This window comes from Centruroides vittatus, unplaced genomic scaffold (genome assembly GCF_030686945.1).
Source record: "Centruroides vittatus isolate TY-2023 unplaced genomic scaffold, ASM3068694v2 contig_883, whole genome shotgun sequence".
NCBI classification, from domain to species: domain Eukaryota; kingdom Metazoa; phylum Arthropoda; class Arachnida; order Scorpiones; family Buthidae; genus Centruroides; species Centruroides vittatus.
In genome coordinates, this window is record NW_027122575.1 from 880,140 (window position 1) to 904,889 (window position 24,750).

Below are 24,750 nucleotides of genomic sequence, written 5' to 3' on the forward strand. Positions count from 1 at the left end.
TCCTTGATTGTATTTTAAGGGCATATTTACAATCTACAAGATCATTATATAAAATGTAGAAAACTGGAGAATAATTTATGCAGAAAAATATATGCCCAAGTACAAAATAAAAAACATATCAAAAAGCAATAAATATCTTTGTGATATTTTTTAATTCAAACAAAAATTTAAAGAATCATATATTTTCTTCTGAAATTTTCACATATAAAATCACCTGTAACAGTCTTTTATAAAAAAAAATTTTCAATAATTTTGATGATATATTTTAAATCTCTTTTCAATACTGAATTATTTATGATTTGATTTTCAGTGACAGACAACAGGTATTTTATATTGATATAAAAACAGAAAAGTAAAAACAATCATTTTTGAACAGAAAACTTTTATTTTCCTAGATTACTATGAATCGCCAGTTTCTTTAAGTGTTTCTTGAATCTTTGATATTAAGCGACATGCATAAAATTTTCTATAATCACTTGGCAAATCTTTAATGGATCTTAATGCTTTTTCTAAATGATCGAATGCATTGTTGGCTAATATTAAATCCTTATTTCCATATATGTCTTTCTTGTCATAATAAGTATCTTCTAGATTTTTCCAAAAAACATTAACAGCAATACTAAAGCTCAATGCTGTTACATTATGAAACCATAATGCTGAAAATATAAAATGTTATTTTATTATTATTCACTATATATATATATATATATTTTTATAGATTTTAAAGAACTAAATTTTTTATATATTAATAACTATTATTACAAAATAATTATATTTTTAATATTATTTTCAGATAATACAAACAGGCAGCATCATATTTAACCATATAAAAGTAAATAATTTCTGAAAATATATTTTGAAATATTTTATATAAGTTATAATACAATGAAACCTATTAATTGGCTAAAAGAAATGGCAGTTCAAAAAATTTAAAATAATCATAAATTGAAAACAACACTAGCAATGCTGCTGTGCAATTAAATTTAAAATAATTTCCATTATGATAGCATTTATGTTAGGTCGCTATCAAAGTTTTCCTTGTCAGAGTGTTTCATATTTCACTTTGTCTAGTAAAGTGAGCTAACTTTGTGTGTTCTCTGCTTATTTTTAAGTTCTTTTATGTGGATTTTTAATTTTTAGGTGAGATTCATTTCCTTCTTTCTTTTTCCAATAACTCACTGACCCCAATTAAAATTTGGTATGTCAAAAAAAGGGTACAAAGAGCAAAATCTTTGACAGAAGTGCAAACTTATCCACTTTTTGGAGAACCATAATGAGAGGCAAACAGCTGAGGAATTTTGAGTTAGTAAGATGACAGTAAATAACATCAAAAAGAGGAAACACAAGTATTTGGATAGGCTTCAAATTGAGTTTGAAGATATGAGCAGGAAGAGGGCAACTGAATTTGATGACATAAATTCCTTAACTTTGAAGTGGTTTACTAAAATGAGGGGATTAAATTTAAGATTGTCTGGTCCCATGCTTCAAGAAGCAGCTATAAATTTACCAGAAAATTGAATCAACCTAACTTCAAAGCTTTATCTGAATGGTTAGAAAGTTTTAAAATACAGAATAACATTTCATCAAAAGTTTTGATAGGTGATTCAAATGAAGTTGACCTCGAGTTGATTGGCAGATTCCAAGCAAACTTTTCTGATTTTGTGTGTGAGTGTTACTGGCAAAAAACTCCAACCTTTTGTAATTGGGAAATACATAAACCTGAGATGTTTTAAAAACATTAAGCCATACCAACTTCCAGTAATGTCGAGATCTCAGAGAAAAGCATGGATGAATACAGAGCTGTTCACTGAGTGACTAAATCATGTTAACACCTTAATGAGGAAACAAAAATGACACATTCTTATGATTGTGAATAATTGTCCTATGGAAAAATTGTCTAATATGATGCTGAAATTTATGCCTCCAAACTCAATGTCGATTCCATAGCCATGGGATCAAGGAGTCGTCAAAACTTCCAAGGCCTTTTACTAAAAGCTCTTGCTAAAAGAAGTTGTGAGGAGGTGTGACTAAAGCTTTCATGACTCTGCATCGAAAGCTTCCAAAATTAACGTTCTCAATGTGATCCTCTGAATATCAGATGTGTGGAATTCCGTAAAGACAATCACAGTTCAGAAGTGCTTTCAAAAGGTTGGTTTTCTCTTGGACAATGGAAATGATGGTAAAAACCCTACTGCAAAAGTTACTGTCTTGATTCCTAAATTGGAAAACACACAAATTTATTGACTGTGGATATTGTAAATTCATTGAGTCAAATGTTTATGGAAGTGTCCTAAAAGAATTTAATATGGGAAAGGATGAAAGTATTGAAGATGAAGGAGGCCTGTGTAATAATGAAGAGAAGCCCTTGCCTTTATTCCACAAGGAAGTTTGATATGCTGAAGAAAATAGCCTCTTGCTATATGACTACTAGCTGTCCTGTGGTTCTTATGCCAATATATCAAGCACAGAAGATTGTAGCTGATAAAAATGATAAAAAAACAAAGTTATAAAGCAATTCAGAATTGATGAATTTCTCACAAAAAGTTGAATTTGTTACATTGTTTTTTCTTCTCTGAGTTTTTGTTTAGAATACTGTATATTCAATTGCTTTGTACTTTTTTTTGTATTTTATATTAAATTTCCTACGTTTAGACTTTTTGCTTATTTCTACTTAAGTGATTTCATTCAAGAACACCTACATCTCTCATTTTGCATAAGGTGACCAAGCTGGTCTAAGGTTTAAGCTAGTCTCTTTGATGGTCATATTAGCAGATTTTACTGTATGTTTATTAATGATTTTTATTTATTATATTATAATAAAACCAAATTATTATTATTATTAGTATAATACTTTGATACAGCACAATTCTCAAGCACCAATGAATTCTTGTGAAGGGATCTTCCCCATAAATATTAAATAGCCTACTCTTCAATAGCTATAAATTACTAAATTTATGCTTTTGCATTGCCGACAACATTGTTATCATCAAATCAAGTGACTTTCAAACTCTTAAATTCAAAGTTGTGTATAAAACTCATTATTAGATATAATACTATGCTTATTGTAATCATGGAAATTATAACCAGTCATTCAATATTATAAAAATTAAATCAAAAAGATCCCAAGCATATAAATTAAAATACAGTTATAAAACTTCTTACTGTAAATCAAAATTTAGTTATTGTTATCATCATGGGAGTCCATAGAAAATTTTCCAGAGAGGGGCAAAGCTTGGAGAAAAATAATTACATCAATAAATTTTTATCTAATTATGTAATTTTTTGGGATTTTTTTTCACAAATAGGTTATAAAATACAGTATTGCATCAAAGCATCCTATGATTGAGGGTGTAAGGCTAATATCTCAGTCACTTATATTGTTATATATATTCTATTGTTAAAAGGTGGTAGCAGGCAAACAATACTGGACAAATTATAATTATGTATTAATTAACAATGGTAATTAATAAAACTTCAAGTTAAACAATTTTTTAAATTGTTTATCATGTCTTTATAATGTTAGAATCAATAAACCAGTGAATTTCCATTAATTATAGTGTTATTCACTTATTCTGCTTAATGTTATTAATCAGCTATTGTTAGATGGCTAAGCAGTCAAGGTGGTAGCCTACCACTCTGGGGGACCCAGGATTGAATACGGACTGGTATGTCAACCCCATCCCTCACCATCTGGCCACCTCATTGTGGGCTTGCCAAAAGAGGCCCTATTAGTGCCCACAGGACAGAGTTAAAAAAAAAGTCAGCTATTGACACTTGTCTATGCCAATAACAAAGTGATTACATTAAGCAGATTCTAATGTAATTCTTATCATTTAGAATTCTTCAGTTTAATGCCAAATTTCAGATGCAAACAAATGACAACACTAAATTAAGGTTTGACTTTACATCATAACTAATATATTATGTTAGTATCTTAACATATTTTTACGAAGAAATTAAATAAAATTTTCTAGAAAATATGAATATCTTTTTATCAGACAAGGATTTTAGCATTTACAAGTTATAATGAATAATTTTTGTGATAAAAGTGTTAAATTATTATTTTTATAAATCAGCTAGGTACAGTATAATGTTTTCCTAAAAAAATGATAAAAATTTTACAAAGCAATTACTTTTTAAAATTGAAGCATTTGGTATATTTATGAATTTATAATTTTTCATTGTTATATTGATAGTTATAATAAATACATCTACATTTTGACAAAATTAATTAATTTATATCTAAAATTTATTTAAAAGTATTTTTATTTATTGTAAGTACTGTACATAACATTTTCTACAGCAAATTTTATATACAGTGGTGCCTCATACTTCAAATTTAATTCAGGTTGATTGTCCAAATCAATTTTTCACATTAGAAATAATGAAAATGAATTAATCCATTCCCAGAACCTGAAAAATACCCATTTCAATAAACTTAATTCAAGCAATTACACATAATTCAAGGTAAAAATAACACAATTAAATGTCTTAATAATAAATTAAAACACAAAAGCAAGAAATAAAACATGTAAATACTGTATAATAAAATAAAAATTACATTTATTTGTGCACACTGTGACCTTTTGCATCTTCAAAGATGTGTGATTTAATTATAACAGTTGTGAAATTTAACATATTACAGGTAATGTGAGATTTTATTCTTTGTTTAGAATCTTACTTTAAACTCTTTACAACTTAATTTTATTCAAACAAGATGTGAAATGATGTCTTCAGATAAAAAGCATAATCTGGCATATTGTGCTTCATGAGTTTCAAAAAGAAAATAACACCATACAAATAGTAAAAAAAATTTGTAATGCATGTGGGAAAGAGACTCCTAAACTTTATAAAGCACATTTGAACATGTCAAATGTGCTTTATAAAGTTCCAGTCATAAAATTTTAAACTAAAGAATACAAAACATACAGGATGCCCAACAGCTGTCAACAAAGAAAAATTGCAGGAACAAATTGTTAAAAATCTATGAATAATATTGATGAATCTTCAAATATGTAATCACAATGTAATATATAACCAAAAAAAAAAAAATAAGGGGGAAAAAAACATTGAAAACATACAAGTGTAATGCATGAGCAAGAGTAAATTGGACACAACAGATTGTGTTTATTCTTGAGCACATTTTTTGACTGTGCGTGCAAATCAAACTTTGAAGATCATTTGAATTCTGAGGCAAACTTTTAATGAATTTTGCATTCAGAGTTTGAATGTAAAAAGTACAAGATACCACTGTAATTTGGCATAAAGTTAGAAACAGTAAGTCTACTAGTATTTAATGCAAAATTTGCAATTACAAAAAAAAAATTAATTTCAGATGGATTAATTTCACACTAAGTTTATAAATATTTTATATTTCAATTTAAATAACACCCTTTCTCATTATTATATCATCCATAAATGAAATTGTAAATCTGCAATTAATGATATTCTATGATCTACTAGTAGTGTCAAAAAGTTCCTGGAAATGCTCAAAATCATGCAGCATACCAATGAAATAAATAAAAATGAAAATGAAGCATGCAACAGCCTTCTTTACGAGATATTACTGCACAATCTCGTTACTGAATATGACCCATTGACAGATGGTAGAATGATCCACAGAGGGATTCATTGCTGCTTGTTGCAGATGGAGTTTAGCAGCAAAATGTCACTTCAAAAACAGTGCACTAACATCAAATTTTGTGTTTTACTGAACAATATATGAATGGAAATATTAAACATATTGAATGAAGCTTACAGTGAGTCAGCTATAGAAAAATCTGGAGTGAATGAATGGCATAAGCATTTTCTGTGAAGGTGAAAACATTCGGCCACAACAACTGCACTGTGCCGATTGGAAAATGATGGAGGCACTTCGAGATGTTGCAGGACACTGACAAAACTGTGTTGCTGCTCAAGGGCAATATTTTGATGAATATATTGTTTACATTTCCTTACATATAACCATTCCAGAAATAAAAATATTTTCAGAAACATTTTACATAATTGGTGTTAAAATAACTAAAAAGATGTTTAACTTTTCAGTAAAAGGATATTTGTTGTCTTGATAATAGAAAAATAATATACAGTCAAACCTGTTTTTATGTGGTCTTTTTTTGTGCGATTTTTTATTTGTGCGGTTTTTTTTGTGCGATTTTTTTATTTGTGCGGTATAGTTGGCGACTAGTCTCGTGCGATTTGTCATGTCTCACGTTGACTTATTATAGCTAAATAAACTTATTATAGCATAAATGAACTTATTATAGTAATATTATTGCACGAATATGCGAAAAATGAAATAATTTATTTTTTAAGTCAAAAAAACACCACCTGGACAAAAATATGTAAAACAGATGATAGACGAGACGATGCAGTCAAGTGCTGACATCTGTTGTCAATAAATTCTATTTCGTACGGTTTTGAATTATTTTCTACGTGAGACTTTTTTTATGTGGTCCCTATTGACCGCATAAAAAAATATTTTTTTAATTGTGTTGCGAAAACTATTTTTTATAGCCACTCGTAAAGTTTCGTGCGATTTCTTTTATGCGTTTTTTTTATGCAGTCCCTATCCACCGCATAAAAACAGGTTTGACTGTATATAAATACCTGGTATAAAAAGTATATCTCCTGGTTGAAGAATACATTCATGCCATATAACATTTTTAAAATTCGGATACTTTTTAATATCTGGATTATCTATATCTAACACTTCAGATTTATCACCTAAAAATAAAATTATGTTTTACATAAAATATACTTAAATTTTATTTACTTTGCATAAAAATTTAAATATTTATCCAAATATTTTAACATATGCTGAAGAAATATTAGAACTTTAGTATTATTTATCAGGTGGATTAAGATAATATGTATACTTCAAATTAATTACTAACATTATATTATCATGGATTATACTTGAATATTAAGAATTTTTTGTTCCTCCTTAAAAAGCATTTTTAAAACATATTTATAATTAAAATAAAAATAATAAATTTATTTCTCTAGTTATAACATAAAATTCAAGCATACCTTTTAAATATAAATTTAAAACATCAGATGGAGGGAACAAAACACAACGTTTGTGACCAGTAACTTGAATTAAAAAGTTATCCATAATCTAATAAAAATATAAATATATAGATTATTTCACAATACTTGGAACAAAAGGAAGGTAATTTTATGAGCGACTACAGTATAAAATAACATTTTTCAGATTTTTGCTCTGTTTTCAGAAAAATAGATGTAAAATTTTTTGTCAATTTTTTCAGAAAAAAGTGACAAGAAATTTTTACACTCTCAATACTAACTATTGACAGATCAATAGTCAGTAACTTCAAAAACAATTTTGCTAGCTGACAGAATAGAAAAAACTGAACAGTACAAAAATATAGTACACAACAGAATCATACTCAAAATAATAACATCTTCAAATTAAAAAATTTGACACAATACAGTAAGTGTAAATAATAATAATAAATGCAAAAGAACAAATCCACAATAAATACAATAATTGTAATAATTTGCTTTTCTTTTTTTTTATAAAACTTGTTTTGTGAGAATTAAACAAATAAAAAGAAAACAATTCAAGGATAACGGCTAGCAGCCCAGAACCAGTCCTGGATAGAAACATTGGAAGCATATACGTGTGTAGCTTCCACCAGCTAAACCATGTGAGGTTGGTGCTCTGTAAAGTGCATGCGCCAATGCATATAATCTGGCTGCTTGGAAGCTGACCTGGTTTCAACAATATAGCAGTGAAGATCCTTATTAATCCGTCACGATCTTTACGATGAATCATCTCGAGTTGGGTTTTGTGACTCGAGAATGTCCGTAAGATGGTTTGAGGAAAGCTACACCTCCACACTCAACAAGTAAATATATACAGTTTATTTACACAACAAATATTTACAAGATGTACAATGTTCGACACATTACATACGCTATGCTACAAAGATGTAGTACCTCACGTCAGCTTGTCTATTGGGGACTGTTAAACTTCGGGAAATTCTGGTCGCCTTTCCGGAGTTGGCTCAACTATATGGCCTGCCCAGTCTCCGCACTCACCCGTCCCTGAGATCGTTGTCAGAGGAGAACACTCTCTCTACGCTCAGCGAGCTGTCCAAGTGCCTGAGACTACCGTATTATCAGTCTCTTGCCCTTCTCCCCGTTTCTCCGCCACACTTAGCTTTTAAGGGATTCTACGGCGACAACTTGCGGCCAATCAGATTCTTCTTCTCCCCTGGGAGCTTCCAAAGACGTCCGCCCTATTTCCCGACGACGTAGCTTACGTTCGCGTCCGTCCCTTTGTTTACATTTTTCCCCAAGTGGGCCGGCACGTGGCAAACACATTGACCCTTAAACGGAGACGCTACTCCTTTGATCTTTCCGGCCGTTTATGGTCCCAACGCCAGGTGGGTCCAATTATCTCTGTCGCGTGGCTTTTCGACGTAGGACGCTAAAAGCAACCTTTACACCTCCCACCGACAAGGTTCAAACTGCGCTTCACAAAAGCCGGTTTGACCTAAATAATACCACCACGACATACAACAATCTCTACCGTACAAATTGTTTTGTTATGCTACATTTCCTCCTTTTCTATTACAAGGATCAAGTTACTACAGATAGTAAACTATACTAACAATACACAATATCTAATATTTTACAGAACAAGTATTTAGAAAGTCAATACAATTTTCGGCAAATTGTCCCGTCACATTGTATTCAGAATCGCCTGATAGATACTGATTACATCTATCCGAAGGACTTAATACCGAAATTAAACTGCCTTGTCTGTACGATCTGGAGGTTCCGGATTGCTCTTGACCTCCAGCCTGGATAACACGTCGATATCATTGCGATTTTTCCCTCTTCTGTGCGCGACCTTTACCTTATCATCCCGCGATACCAACGCCCTAGGGACCAATTGCTCTCTATGAGGCGTGCGGTCAACTAGCCGAAGGGGAACGCATGCCTGCCGACTATGACCCGCCTTGCAATATTTTCTAACATTGCCCTTTTTATTTATCGTAGGGCTTGTCCTATTTTCCCCGTTTACTTCCGCAACTGTAACATTCATGACTGGCCTCCGTTGCCTATTCGTTTTCGTCCGCCCGGCTCTCCTCAAAACGCAATAATCGGCTGCCGAAAGTAATGCATCTGTACCGCAGCTAAGCTCGTCAGTTAATGCGCAAGTTATCAAAGCTGGAGTGTAATCATTTTTCTTTTTACTCAACCTCCCTTCTAGCCTTACAGGTATTGTCGCTAACGCTGCTGATACCTGCTGCCCAAATGTGCTGATTAACTTAACCTTTCTCGCTGCCTGCGACACGTAACCGGGTACTACAGATTTTCTAATTACCGTCATATCTACCCCCGTGTCCACTATTGCAGAAAATTTATTACCTTTACAAGTGAGCAGGAGATTTTTGTTTATACTAATGGGTACGTTTTCACTGATTGTTTCCCTGTTCACCTTTACCCTGGCTATTAGCTGCTCGTCCGATTCTCCCGTTTCGTCTATTTTAACCGCTCGCGTTGCCTTAGACTTCGGTCCTTCCTCTTTGATATGTCTCCGAGGACAATCCCTTCTGAGATGTCCCGTTTGATCACAGATATAACATCTCATTCTTGATCCTCCGTTGTTCGCGCTCACACCCCAGTTCCAGTGACTGTTCTACCTCTTTCGGATTCAGATATACACCTAAGGTCTCCCCTTCCTACAGCCTCCGCATGCTTATCTGCGTATCTGGCTATCTCTTCCGGTGGGAACCAGCCCTTGCCTTCTTGCAACAAAACGTAACACTTAGTGTCTGCATCTAGCTTAGTCTTAAGATGATCCGAGACCACTAATTTTGTTAGTTGCCCAAAGGAATCTACGCCTCTACTATTCAGATAGTACCGATATAGGTCCTCCATCCTAGCTGCGAATTGGGGCCACGTTTCCTTACTTCTCTTTTCAGCGGAAGTGAACTCTTTCAGGTATTCAGCAGCAGACAGTCTTAGTTCGTCTAATATGAACTGTTTTAAAGTCTGGTAATCCCTAATCTCGACTGCCATAAGTCTATTCAACGCCGTTTTACATTTCTCAGATAGCACCGTTAAAACTAGCTGCCCCTGGAGTTCTTCCAGTACGTTGTACGTCTGTAGAACTACCTCTACGGCACGAAACCACGATGGCACTTCCGCCTCCTTGTCTGGCATTTTAGGTAAAGCCCATCTGAGTTTTCTAGCTAAGCTATCCAAGTTTATATAATCTCTCTATTCACCGGAACTTGTAATAATAAAAGTTACCCCCAGCTCAGAGTTATTACTAGTCCTAGATTCACTTCGTAGACGATCTCTTTCCAACTCTATTTCGGCTAGTCTAATTTGCATTTCCATTTCTTTTTCGCTCTTTCTAGAGTCTATTTCGGCTAGTCTGACCTGTAAGCGTAATTTCTCTAACTCGTCAGACTCATGCCCCTCTACTTTGTTCCGGTTATCCATAACCTCGACCTCGGAATCTAAAATTTCCCTTTCCGGCTCCGTATCCATTTCCTGGGATTGACTAAGATCAGCCCGACCTCCCTGATCCTCAGAACATGGCATCCCCCTTTTCGACCCTTGAGTCCTTTCGCGTCCCGGCATTCTGAATACAAATAATCAAGAACAACTTACCAATGTTGAGTTCTGTTCCGCCTTGATTTCCGGCTACTCTTCCTTCCGTAAGTATCCAAAGTTCTCAATTATCTCGAATGTGGGCTCAGTACTTTCCTGTCGTCTTGCGAGAATCTCCTGAAGATTTGCAAGAATATCCTGTCGTCGACTGCGCCAGTGAAGATCCTTATTAATCCGTCACGATCTTTACGATGAATCGTCTCGAGTTGGGTTTTGTGACTCGAGAATGTCCGTAAGATGGTTCGAGGAAAGCTACACCTCCACACTCAACAAGTAAATATATACAGTTTATTTACACAACAAATATTTACAAGATGTACAATGTTCGACACATTACATACGCTATGCTACAAAGATGTAGTATCTCACGTCAGCTTGTCTATTGGGGACTGTTAAACTTCGGGAAATTCTGGTCGCCTTTCCGGAGTTGGCTCAACTATACGGCCTGCCCAGTCTCCGCACTCACCCGTCCCTGAGATCGTTGTCAGAGGAGAACACTCTCTCTACGCTCAGCGAGCTGTCCAAGTGCCTGAGACTACCGTATTATCAGTCTCTTGCCCTTCTCCCCGTTTCTCCGCCACACTTAGCTTTTAAGGGATTCTACGGCGACAACTTGCGGCCAATCAGATTCTTCTTCTCCCCTGGGAGCTTCCAAAGACGTCCGCCCTATTTCTCGACGACGTAGCTTACGTTCGCGTCCGTCCCTTTGTTTACATTTTTCCCCAAGCCGGCCGGCACGTGGCAAACACATTGACCCTTAAACAGAGACGCTACTCCTTTGATCTTTCCGGCCGTTTATGGTCCCAACGCCAGGTGGGTCCAATTATCTCTGTCGCGTGGCTTTTCGACGTAGGACGCTAAAAGCGACCTTTACAATAGCGCTTCCATTCCGCCACTGATATTCAAATATACAATAGCAATCTTATCATTTATTTCACATGTAATATAGAAATTTGTAATAAGATACATAATGCAGTTATAATAAAATATTAATTTTACTTAACTCAAAGTATGTTAAAATATGAAAATTTATATTTTAGAAAATACAAGGGAAGCGGCACTTCCACCACTTCCAAGGATGACACGCCACTGATATATGCTGTATTCTACATGTTTAAATGACTGAACAACAGAATAAATAAAAGGATATGTGAAACTTTTTAAATTTTCATTCAATTCTCACATGGTGTCTTTCAACCTGTATTTAAGTGTGTGGGAAACGCTGGGAGGTAGGACGGAGTTGTACCTCCTTTTTGTCCGGCGTTCAGGTCAGTAAGACCCACCCCACTGTCAAGGATGGCTAATTTTGTACGATATCCCGACTTGTCGGGATCGGGTAATTAATTGTCAGGTCGAGTGGAGGAAGTGTGTGGGTTCGACGATAAGGTTAAGGCGATATTCGAATAAACGGACCCAGGATGAATACACATGACAATTTATTTAGACGGACAAACAAAATACAAAAATCTACTGCGTCCTGTCCCTAATCGTGGGAGAGAGAGAGAGAGTTCACAATGGTTAGGGGGTTCATACCTCTCGGATATCAACAATCGCAGAATGTTCTTCGGCTCTGGCGGTGGGCGGCAGGATCGGGCTCGTAGATGGAGGCTCCGGCGTCTTCAAATAGGCCTTCATATGGGACTCGTATGGGACTCGGTTTCGCTGGGACGTTCGTCTTCTTCGGACGTTCAGCCACCCACCGTTCTCAGATATCTCCCCCTATTTATACTCCCGATCGCGTCCACTAAGATCACCAATCGCGACGGAGGGCGATGATTCGGGCTCCGTGACGCAGAAGGCGATTCCGGAGAGGAGGGAAGCGAGTTTAACGGCGGAAGACTGTACATCCTTTGACTTGTGATTGTTATCTCTGATTTTGATTGTTATCTCCTGAGGGGATTTGAAACAAAGAAATTTTAAAATCGGACCGGCTTAATTCGGTCCTCACAAGTGCTTTATGTATTCAATAATATTTAATTAATCTTTCTTTAATATGAACATTTTAGAACATATGTTATCCTAAAGATGAATGCTCAAAGTAGTAGAAAACAATAGTTTTCATTAAATTTGGTGTTTGAGTATGTTATATTTACTTTTATATATTGTTATGTAAAATATACGAATAATTTACTATTACAGAAACACTTTTTAGTATTGATTCAGTAGCACAGCGAGGGGGGAGCAAGGGAGCAATATCATGCACTGGGCGCCACTCGCAGAGGGGCATCCAAATGGTCTCCAAGACAAACTATATCAGCCAATTGCAGAGACAGAGTTTACATTAAACAACGTTTAACAACAGAAGAGCCTATAGACGTTGGCTGGATGAACCGTGGTTTAAAATGCGTTGCAAAGACGACAAGCGTCTATTTCTGAATGCTGTCTAAAGGAACTTCGGCAAAACATTGGCTCTTAATTTCTACGCCATTACTCCCCTGTTTTAGGAGTCGTTCGGCCAATCAGGTTATTCGTTTGTGACGTCAGAATAGGTCACCAGCTATATTCCGAGAGCTTCTGGAAATAAAATCTTTAGACCGTCAACAACCATTGTTCGTCAATTAATGACAATCCTTTTCCATTTCGATATTTAATTTCATCGCCAATACAGTTTAAAATAAGAACAAATCCATATTTAGAAAATTTATACTGAATTCGAAATTCGTCTTCGGAATAGATTTTTAAGGAATTATTTCGACATCGTCTCCCTTCGTAACTGTCAAAATGTAATAGTAATAATAAAATATTCAAAATTATTCATTTTTTATTTCTATAAAAAGATTTCGGTAATTACTAAAACTGTCTCATTTGTATAACAGAATGTTCTGACTAGGTGATTAACTACAATGACTCCAAAATGCATTAACGTTTTATAACCAACACGACACTCGAATTGTAAATAAATGGATCTGATTTAAATTAATTGTAGTTTTAAGTCTTCACCCATTTGAATTGACAAAATTGGTACATTTAAAACAAATCTAAAATATTTAATTTTATTATTTTTGCTCCAAGCAATTAATTAATGAATAATTTTGTTGATTCATACCGTTTACAACATTTATCGAAGGAATGATATCCATTTTTATCTAAACTTTTCCACCAATAAAACTACCACTCGAATTAAAAAGCCCTCTAAACCTTATGTCGAGTGAGTCTAGAAAGCAGGTCAAATAACTTGTTTCTAATCGCTGTCTACATTGTGGCAAGCTCGAAACGCTGTCTTTGCAATGAAATTTTTCTGAACCACAATCTACCCGATCTGTAAACCGCCGACGGCCTCTAAATGTTGTCTCTGCAATCAGCTGTATGTGTTTCTGGAGGGGGGAGGGGGCGCCAATAAAGTGTCGTGCCCCATGCGCCAGTTATGTTCGCTAAGCCACTGTATTGATTGTTGAATTTCAATAACAATTCTTGGCAATAATGATAGAAACTTCAAATATGTTTTTCAAAAACAAGAATAAAAATTTGAAAATTTTCAAATTTTTATTTGATTTCTGAATTTTTCTCTTATTTTCTTTCATAAAATCATGTAACTTCAGTTTGTACTAAATATTTCCAATTATCCTTACATTGTATGAATAAATTTATTTTCAAATATAAAATAAAAATACAGTAGAGCGTCGTTTATCTGAAAGCCGATCAACTGAAACGTCGGTTAACCGAAAGCGTTCCAGTCGGACTGTGTCATGCTGAATCAAATGTTTTTGATACTAGATTAACTTCCAAAATATAATTTTTTTGTTTTTATATTTTTCAATATACAGCTGACCCTTGATAATCTGACACTTTTGTAATCCGACATGCTCAGTAGTCTGATGCACCTCTTGTCAAGGTCACTGTAGTCTCCGTCTTCAAAGTGTGAGCACAGTATGTACATACAGTAGAGCAGGGGTGGCCAACTTTTGTGTACATAAGATCTACTTTTTATGTTAAAAATGTGTCGCGATCGACTTGTTGTCGTAGGCATAGTCTAAGTGGCGAGGGGGGTGTGAAATACATACTATGTTTATACACTGTGCTTCAGTACGAGGTGCACTCCCGCGAGCTATGGGTAGATAAGGAAAATATATGTTCAAAACTATTTTTTATTTTTTAAATCACTTATTAAGTTTTCAAGATATAAGCTCATAAAAAAAATAAATTTCCAGACCCAACTTTTGATATTTGCAGTTACGAGTTCATTCCGTACAGGCGGCACCTAAAAAAATTGATTTTTCCACACTTTTAAGATAGATTTTTATTAACTTAAAATATAATTTAATTTTTTTTAATCAATTACAATGTATAAATTGTGGTACTATTTGTTCGTAAACTTGAAAAAGTTGTTATAAAACTGCACAGTACGGCTGATAATTTGATTATAAGATTTTACTTCCGCGATTTGTTTTTGGGCGAGGTAAATTTATCATGGAAGAATGATATAAGATTTTTAGACTTATTTTTTGATAATCTATCAATAGCTCGCGGGAGTGCTCTTTGTACTGAAACACCCTGTATATCTACCTACGTAAAAAACAACGTAATTATTTAACGGGCCAAAAAACTCGCGTCCAGGGGAATTAAAACAACACGAGTAATTATTAACAATATTTATTAATTCAAATTAGCTACTGATAAAGACAGATTTAAAATTTAGTTTATTACGTTACATTAATGAGAGGACTGAGTTTTCACGTCTCTTACCAAGGAAACATAATTAGGTGTATACCCTGACAAAGATAATAATAATGATTCTTCAGCATGGGAATCAGTCAGGACAGAATGTTTAGTCTTCGTTAACTTTAAGTATGAAAATGCCAATTCACACAGGTATGTAGTTCTGAAACAGGAATAAATATATTTGCTACATTTGGTGATACTGGGATATTTTTCTCAATTGACGTATTTCCAAAAATCCAAAAATATAGAGGTCTGTTGCCGAAAACGCTCACTTATCAAGTAAATAGATAGGTAAGAAAAGCCATAATTTAATTTAAAACATAAAGAACAGGTACTTACATTTTAAACAAATGAAAAATTGAAACTCAACGTTGTCACCCTGGATAAATAATATTGATTAATAATAATAATATTGTTAATACTAAAAAAAAGAGGCTACCGCATGACAGTATCAAATATTCAAGCTAAATAGCTGTGTTTTCTATGAGTCCAGTGATAACTGCATGCATATTGTTGCTTTTGCGCATTACGTTTATGAGTTGCGTTCAGTTACAAGTGTAACACATTAAGTCAAGACATCGCGAGCGATCGACCAAAATTGGCATCGTGATCGACCGGTCGATCGCGATCGACTTGTTGGCCACCCCTGCAGTAGAGCATCGATTATCCGACTGCGTTCTAGTCGGCAAATTCAAATGTCAAATGGCTACTTTAATATTATTTTTGTTAAATTTTTGCATGTTTTAGCTGGCAGCACTGGCTCGACCATGAAAGGGAGGCTAGTATTTGAACCAGGCCTAATACACTATACTAATAATGTATTTTTTCATACTTTTCGGTTATCTGACTTTTCAGTTATCCAACCAACCCCAGTCCCCAATTAAGTCAAATAATCGATGCTCTACTGTATTTACATATGTACATAATTAATCTACCTACGTTGTGGCATTCAGTTATAATGTTTATAAATTACTGTACGTACTGTATTATTTATGCCTATACATACTGTATGTACATTTACTGGCTTCCATATTTCTTTTAATAAACAGGTTTTAGTTAACTGAAATGGGTGTTTCATTTCCATTATCTTAGGCAGCATTTTACTCATAAAATGTAGGAATATTGTAGGCTACTGCTAGCAAAACAATGCCAAATATGTAATCACTTTCGGTAATCTGGATACTTTTGGTAATCCAACACCCCTTTGGTCCTATACCTGTCGGATTATCAAGGGTCAACTGTATTTATTTTGTTTGTACAAAATAAAGAAATAATTTTTAACGATACAATAGCCACAATTATTATTTTAAAAAATTTACATTAGGCTTAACATCAATGAAAATTCAATGCATAGCGACACGCAACAGAGAAAAATTTCAACATGGGATAGGTTAATATATTTTTTCATACATAATCAGTTATCCGAACAACCCCAGTCCCCAAATGATTCGGATAAACGATGCTCTACTGTAATACAATTATTGCCTGGGTGAAGCCAAGGCTTCCTGGGGGTAACTTCTGCACTTTCCTGTCTGACCTTTTTAAAAAAATTCCCACGTTAGATTTTGATGATTTTGGTGTCAAAATGCTCAGTGGAATCCTGGCATGTGCATAAATTACTTTTTGGAAATATAATTAACTCTGAGAAAAGATATATTCAAAAAACAAAAGTGTTGACTTTTGCCTCTTTGATGCTTAATAACAAAAAAGTATTTTGACATTTTTGGGTGCTTTTTTTTCAGAATATACAGCCACACAGTTGCTTTATATCTTTGCAGAGTTTGATGAATTTCAGTTGAACTATGGAAAAGTTATCCAAGTTCAAAGAAAAAGGAACCAGATTTAAATTCCTCATCCCCATTAGATGGCGCCACATTACCTAGCTCTTCGATTGCCTCTGCTGTAACTGACATGCCCAGGCCAGTATTGATTTAAGAGAAATGTCATTTCCTTTCGTCAATGTGCCAGCAGCTACACTCAACTCCTTCCTCTTATCCCATCGGAAATTTTCAACTTTTACATATTCTAATGTCTTCAACTTTTATGTAACTATTTCAAATATATGTTTTTCAGCCATGTCAAGCAACTCACTGACATTCTGTTTGAGAGACAGTTCCCTCAGGTCAGACTGAACAAAATCTCAAATGCAGATGGTTTTAATGTGCAACTCCAATTTATCCGAGATGTTTCCCACTTAAATGCTACCTCATTTTATTTTATTTTTACTTTAGTTTAGTTTATTTATTTACATTACTTTTAATTTAATTTCTTTATTACACTTTTCTTTTTTATCTGTATTTTTCATTATAATTTTTTCTTTTCTCAACTATAAATCACTTATAATCTTTGATTTGTAACATATTACTGCTCAAACTGCTTGCCTAGGCTAACTATGTTGATGTTTTGTGTTTCTCAATGTAACTTACTTTACTAGAAAATTAATTAATATTACATTTACTGTTTATTAATAAGAATAAAGGGTTATTTTATATCTTCATAACTGATGAAAATTTTTAAATACAAATTTTATGTCGAAATTAAATTACTATGAAAAATATTTTTAGTATATTTAATTGAAATATTAAGTTATTGCTGAAAATTATATAGCAAAGTAAGAAGAATGAATTTCCATTCATATATATGCTAAATATATATTAATTATTAAAATATTAAAGTTGAAACATTATTCCAAAACTATGCAAAATAAGATTATATAAATCACAATTGCATTGTATTTCTACTGTGTATTGTACTTATAAAAATTTATATTTTATCTCAGTTTACTTTTTATTTTGATGAAACAAATTTTGGTTAAAAATTTGTTTTATCAAAATCTGTTTCCTGCAAAATAAGTATTAACAATGAAAATTTAATTAAATTAAAAAAAAACCTATTTAACTTAATAAATTTTCATAAATTCACAAAACATTAATAACATTTCCAGTTTTAGAATCATCATGTTAACTGGCTTATTTTCAATTGAAAATTTGATAGATAATTACATCGATATTAAGTTCAAAATACTAATAACGCTATTTTGTTTTAATAATGAGTTTGCAGATTGCAATTTTTACTTTTCTTCATTATAACAATAATTATGATTCAATTTTTTAATTTATTCATCTACAAAAAAAATTAAAAGATCCAGTTTCTGTGTCATGTAGAAAATAATTATAGTAATATCTCCTGAAAATTAATGTTAAATGTAGAAAAAACTGTCTAAAGTAGGCATGTCAAAGACACGGCCCGCGAGACAATTAAATAATGCTATTTGTTTATATTTTATCATCTTAATACCATAAAAAATGTGATATTTTGTATTTAAACAAATTATACTTAATAAACAAAATTGCTGAACTCAATAATAATAATAATTATTATCATCGTTTTTATTTTTATTTATTCATATTACTTACAGTTATTTATTTTATTTGATTTATTTTTATGTTTAATTTTTTGTTTACATTATGTTTTCTCTATTTCATCTTTTGAATTTCAAATTAAAGTCCATCTTTGCAAGATCATTTATTACATAATTCTCACTATTTTGCATATAAAATGAGTGTTTTCAAAATATTAGTAAATTACAGTTTATGCTTGTACTTTGAGTATTGCAATCCTTGTTTTTGGATCAGTTTACAGACCTGCTTCAGGCCTGTAAATTGGCTGAAAATGTTTGTTCTGTGATTAAAGTTATTGCTGGAAAACTACAAATGGTGTTTTTTTTTATTTTATTGTGAAATCTCGGGTTATTAAAAAGGAATTTTTTGAGTCGGCTACTTTTGGGCTCCATTTTTTAGAAAATTTTTGGCTACAAAAGCTGAAAACATCTGGCCCGCTGTCATACTCGAGACAAAAAATTGGCACTTAAGCAGTTTGAGTTTGACACCCCTGGTCTAAAGCAAAATAGACTTTTAATATCATTTAAATGAAATATAGCATTTGCTTTTATAATATATTAATTTATTTAGATCTATTTGTATTAAATTTCTTCTCTAGTTGATGATTGTGGATATAGTTAATTATAAAATATTAATGATTTAAAAATGGTATTCCTAAATGTTTATAAACAGTAAATGGATAATTTGAATCAAATACTTACATCGTAATGTGTCCAAAGGCATAATTTAGGTGATGATATACGGAACACACTAGAAAAAAACTGCTGTTCTTGAAAAAAAGGTGGAAATTCAATATCATTTGCTATTTTAGGAAATTGCTTTTGAATATTTGCAGGATCTTTGCGAGGATTTTCACCAAGTGATCTTAAATAATACATTTCTGTCTACAGTAAAATAAAAATAAAATATATGATGTTAACAATTATTGTATATTTAAAATTTTTCAGAAGTAAATTCTTAATATGACAAAAATTAAGAATACACATTATGTTAGAAATAAATATGATTTCAAATTTCAGATCCTTTTATATTTATAAAAACTATAAATTGTTACTAGTTATAATTGGAAATATAGCTGTATAAAAAAAGAGTATAGATTGGGAATAAATTGTTCTGATAGCCATAACAATATACATGATTTGGCAATTAAGTTCTAGGATGCTCAAACTGTCTTCCTTTCAGGATTAATTTCACTTTGGAGAATTAGAATTGATTTGTGGGGAAAAAAGTGTATGTGAAGGGTTCAAATCTTCAAATCTATTTTTTTTTTGCCAAAAATTTGTTAATCCTCAATGCAGAATCAGACTAAATACTGTATTATCATCCAGTTGAAGCCAACTCTTTTTGTCTGAAATGAATACTTCAGACTCTTTACTACTCAGGCAATCCAAAAATTGTGTATAATGCAGTTTATTCACTATCTGGTGGAACAAATTTCTTGTAAATGTCTTTCAATCAAAGAATATTATCAACATTATTCAGGTTTTTGACTTTTGAAATAACAATTTCTTATATCTTAGAGATAGCCTGTTAATTGCCATTCTAATCTTTATTTTATAAATTAGACTGAAATCATTAATTTTCATTATGTTTTAAAATCAAATTTATCAGCAAAAATTACTACTAATTGAACTGAATAAGCTTTTGACATTTAAATCTGAAATGATTTTGTTTACACATCCAAATAACATGAAACAAACCTAAAACAAATCTTTCATTTTCCCAAATCTTAAATCAAAAATTTACTAACTATTTGATTATTATTGATATTACATCTGTTCTATCATCATCCAATTCATCATTTATAAATTTCAAAAATGAAAAAATTCAAACTGTTATTGATCAGTTTCCACTAATGTGATATGCAAAAATGATCAATAGTAATTTGAATGAGTTTGTAGAAGAAAAATTGATTGATCAGCTGTCACAAATGCAACAAATTTTCTAATATGCTTTTACCTGCTTCTTTAAATTCAGTTTCTGATAAACCCTGTATGCCATTTATGATCACTGAATATTAAAAATTTATGAAATTTAATATTGAATTTACAGCAGAATTTTTAAATTGATTTTAATGAACTTTATTGTGAATTATATTAATGGCATAATTGCCAGAGGATGTTTTTATCCATTTTGAATTTTATTGTGGAGTCATAGCCTCAAATAAAAGGCCACCTCCATAACTAAAAATTGTTTTTGAAAGTCACTGGTATTTGTAATGATGGAACAAGAAGACAATTTTGTAGCTTCATGTTAATTTTATTTATATATTTTAATGTAAATACCATTGGCCAAGATTTTATTGTTAATTATAGTTTCTTATTCACTGGATCACACATTCATACTGATATACTGTTTCATAAAAACTGTGTTTGTTAATGATATAAAATTTTCAAACTTTTATTTTTCTCGAGTAAAATTAGTTTCATCTATATCAAAACCCTCTCTTCTTTTGTTTATTTAAGATAACAAGATATTTAAAATTTACAGACTGATTGATCAATAACTTCATAAAAATTTAAAAAAAATAGATCTCATATATTTATATTTATAATTTATATCTCATATACAGTGGGTGATCAGTTAATGAACAAATCAGATAACAAACACTTTTGTGAAAGATTTTTATGTTTGGACAACAAACACCTCACAGAACAAACACAACACAAGAAGAAGTGATGTAAAATAATGAATACCGACTGGTCTTCCCTTGTCTTCAGGCAACAATTCGAAACTTTTCAGGGCGCGGGAGACGTCGACATCGACGCTCAACCCGGTATATACTGATCGGATAGTATTCCTCCAAACTTTGAAACTCTCCCTTGTAATTCCAGCCTTTTATTTTTCTGACAGAAACAATTCTTTTATAGTATTCATGAGACTATCAGATGGGCACTCATTAAGTTTTGCATTGGTTTTTATTTTCAAAAGGTGAGAGTATAATAGCAAAGGTAGAGAGTGGGCAGAAGATGTTTGATGTTCCTAGGCAGTATGGCTTGAATAGGTCTACAGTAGGCTGAAGTTCAGTCTTATTTAAGAAAGATACAGTATAATCAAGAAGATTCAATCGGCTAAATGAGTAACAAAAGTCACATCTAAGAAATAAAGAACATTGAAGAGCTCATAATAGACCTAAAACAGATCTGATGACAGAAGAGCACCAAAAAACTCGGCAAGATATGTTTTCTTCTGAAAAAGAGGATTAATGCTGATATCTACTTTTAAACATCTTTTGAAGAAGTGGGAGGATGTCAGAACGATGGACTTAGAATGGCATCCAAACTAGGTTGAGGTTAATAGGCTTAGGGATCTCTACAATTACAATGCTATTAATTACTTCTGAAAAATCCTGAAGAAGAAAGAAAAGCAATCGACATTAGACAGATTCTTTAACCCCTACAAATGGAAAAAACATGATTAATAAAAATGCAAGACTGTGTATATATGTATTTTTAAATTTTACATATAAATAAATGTAGTAAGAAAGTATATATTTTTTTTTATTTCTTGAGGTTTCCGGAACGAATTAATCAAATTCTCATGAAAACCTATGGTAAATTGATAATCGGTTAACGAATAATTTGGATAGCGAACAAAGTCTTGGAACGGATTATGTTCGTTAACCAATCACCCACTGTATTTATATCTCTCATTTATATCACTTAAATTTATGTAAAATATAAATGTAAAAAGAATACATTTGTAAAGATTATAATTCTTTAAATGTTATCACAATTCTAGACTATAATATATTTCTTTTGAAATTAAATCTATTTAAATATCATTTAAGATTAAATCTATTAGTAAATTAAATTAACTAAATAAATAATAAATTCTTATAGCCTAGAATTGTCTGTCTTTGCTATGTAGATATTAATTTGAAATAGATGAAAATAGAAAAATTGATTTTAAATTAAATATAATAAGAAGAATTATATTTGGTTAAAGTACAGCTTTTTTATTTGAAATTATTCTAATTTTAAATTTTATCATAACATTAAAATATTATTATTAGGATTATCATTGATTTTTCTATTTAATATTTGATTTTTTTCACTTGTATTTAATATTTGATAATTTTATGATGTTACTGATAATAAATTTTAGTTAATAATGGGTTAATACAAATATGAATACTAATAATCAGCATTCTTAGTATTTACTTTTAATAAATAAGATTATATTTTAATATAAAATATTTGAAACTGAATTTTAAGATATGAAATCATTTTTACATATAAAAACACATAATATAATATTTTGAAACAGCTCACCTCTGAGAGGAAAAAATCATTTTGATGTGATGATATAACTCGTTTAATTAATTCAGAAAATGACATTGTTCTAAAATTTAATTTAAAAAATAATATCACAATCTTGTTAAATTATTACAGAACAGAATAAAAAATAAATAAATAATGCTAAAAAGAGAGAAAAAATATACTAATAAACAAGTTTAATATTGTAGACTCTGGACACTCATTTGCAACATCACAAATCTCAAATTTATACAAATAACCCAGCAATATGCTAAAGCTATAAAATAATTAACTTTGCCTTATATGTTACACACACACACACACATACACACTATATATTTATATATTTTTTACTTTTCCTGCTGTTATATACCAGTATAACAGAGGGAAAGTATGGCAATCAGTCAAAAAATGACCCCCCCCAAGATTTTTATATTTTTGGACCCAGGGGACCTTGAAATGTCAAGAAATACAAAAAATATTGGGTGTTTTTCTGTATATACAGATGTGTATGGGGGCACAATTTTGTACTCTCTTTGAAGCTTAATAACTCCTGTGCTTTTTGTCAAAAATTTCTGAAATTTCACAGGAAGGTTTGTTTATTAGGGGGATTGATGCTATTAAAGTTTGGTAATTAAAGGTTGAGAAGTTGGGAAATAAAGGGGGCTTTTGCTGTCATTTTTGTCTCCTGCCCAGTCTGCATCTGAGAATGCAATCAGCTTTTCATCTGTGCAAACTAAATAGTTTAAAAAAAGTGTAAAAAAATAAAGGTGGAAAAAGCCATGCGATTGTTATTAACACAATTTTGTGTTCAACACTTCTAAGACAATACAACACGGTTTCATAACAAATCAATTAAATAGTTTAAGGTTAGGTCTTTTGTTTGTTTGCAATATCTCAGTATTCTCTTTCCTGCCATCCGAAGTGCTCCAGTGGGTTTATCAAGATGTCAACTCAAGTAGGAAAACAGCAAACACAATATCCGGACGAATAGTGTGTGCTATGTACAATAAGCTTCCTGCTAGTTCTCTAAATGGAACTCCCAAAGTTTCTTCTGAAAGATTAGCCTGAAATCCATGTTCCATTAGAGTTAAAGCACCTTTGCATTCCTTCATTTTGAATTTTATTAAGCATTTTTCAATAATACTTTCTTGTGATGATGATAATGTGTTTTTGTGCATAGTGATGTCTATTCCTAGAAACTTCTTTGGCTCTCCCATTAATTTTGCACTAAATTCTGTTCTTAAGTTGCTTATTAGCTTCTCCAAATAACAAAATATCATCTACAAAAAGAATCAAATGTATACTATCTCCAATATATAAACAAAAATCATAGTTCGAACGAGTTAATCCATTTTTGACAGCAAAGTTATTAAAACACTCATTCCAACATCGAGATGCTTCTCTCAATCCATATAATGCTCTTTTTAATTTTTAAAGTTTTACTGTTTGTTATTAGACCTTGTGGAGGTTTACTGTATACATCAACTTTCAGTTTACTGTTTAAGAATGCAGTTGCACATCAAGTTGGATTATCTTCCAGTTTTCATTAATTGCATTTGATAGGAGTAATCTAACTGTTGATATTCTTACTACTGGTGCATATGAGTTGTTAAATTCTTCTTCCTGATATCCTTTTGCAATGAGACGTGCTTTCTTTGTTCAATCTGATTTTGTTTGAAACACCCGTTTGGTTTCTATTGGATCTTTATCTTTTGGAAGTGTTGTTTCAGTCCAGGTGCCAAATTTTAGATGAGCTTCTAGTTCGTTTT

At 32.0% G+C, this 24,750-nt stretch overlaps 1 protein-coding gene across 1 annotated transcript in view; it reads right to left on the bottom strand.

The window, feature by feature from the left end:
- Positions 1–362: 362 nt before the first annotated feature.
- The window catches only part of LOC136983567 (tRNA wybutosine-synthesizing protein 5-like), a 33,070-nt gene continuing 8,682 nt past the window's right edge, over positions 363–24,750 (bottom strand). The window contains exons 3-7 of the mRNA XM_067280361.1: positions 22,994–23,063; positions 19,421–19,603; positions 7,033–7,120; positions 6,610–6,726; positions 363–656 (exon numbers count right to left, since the gene is read on the bottom strand). Coding sequence (XP_067136462.1) covers positions 400–656; positions 6,610–6,726; positions 7,033–7,120; positions 19,421–19,603; positions 22,994–23,063 — 715 coding nt within the window. The 3' untranslated portion in view covers positions 363–399. The remainder of the gene's footprint in view (positions 657–6,609; positions 6,727–7,032; positions 7,121–19,420; positions 19,604–22,993; positions 23,064–24,750) is intronic.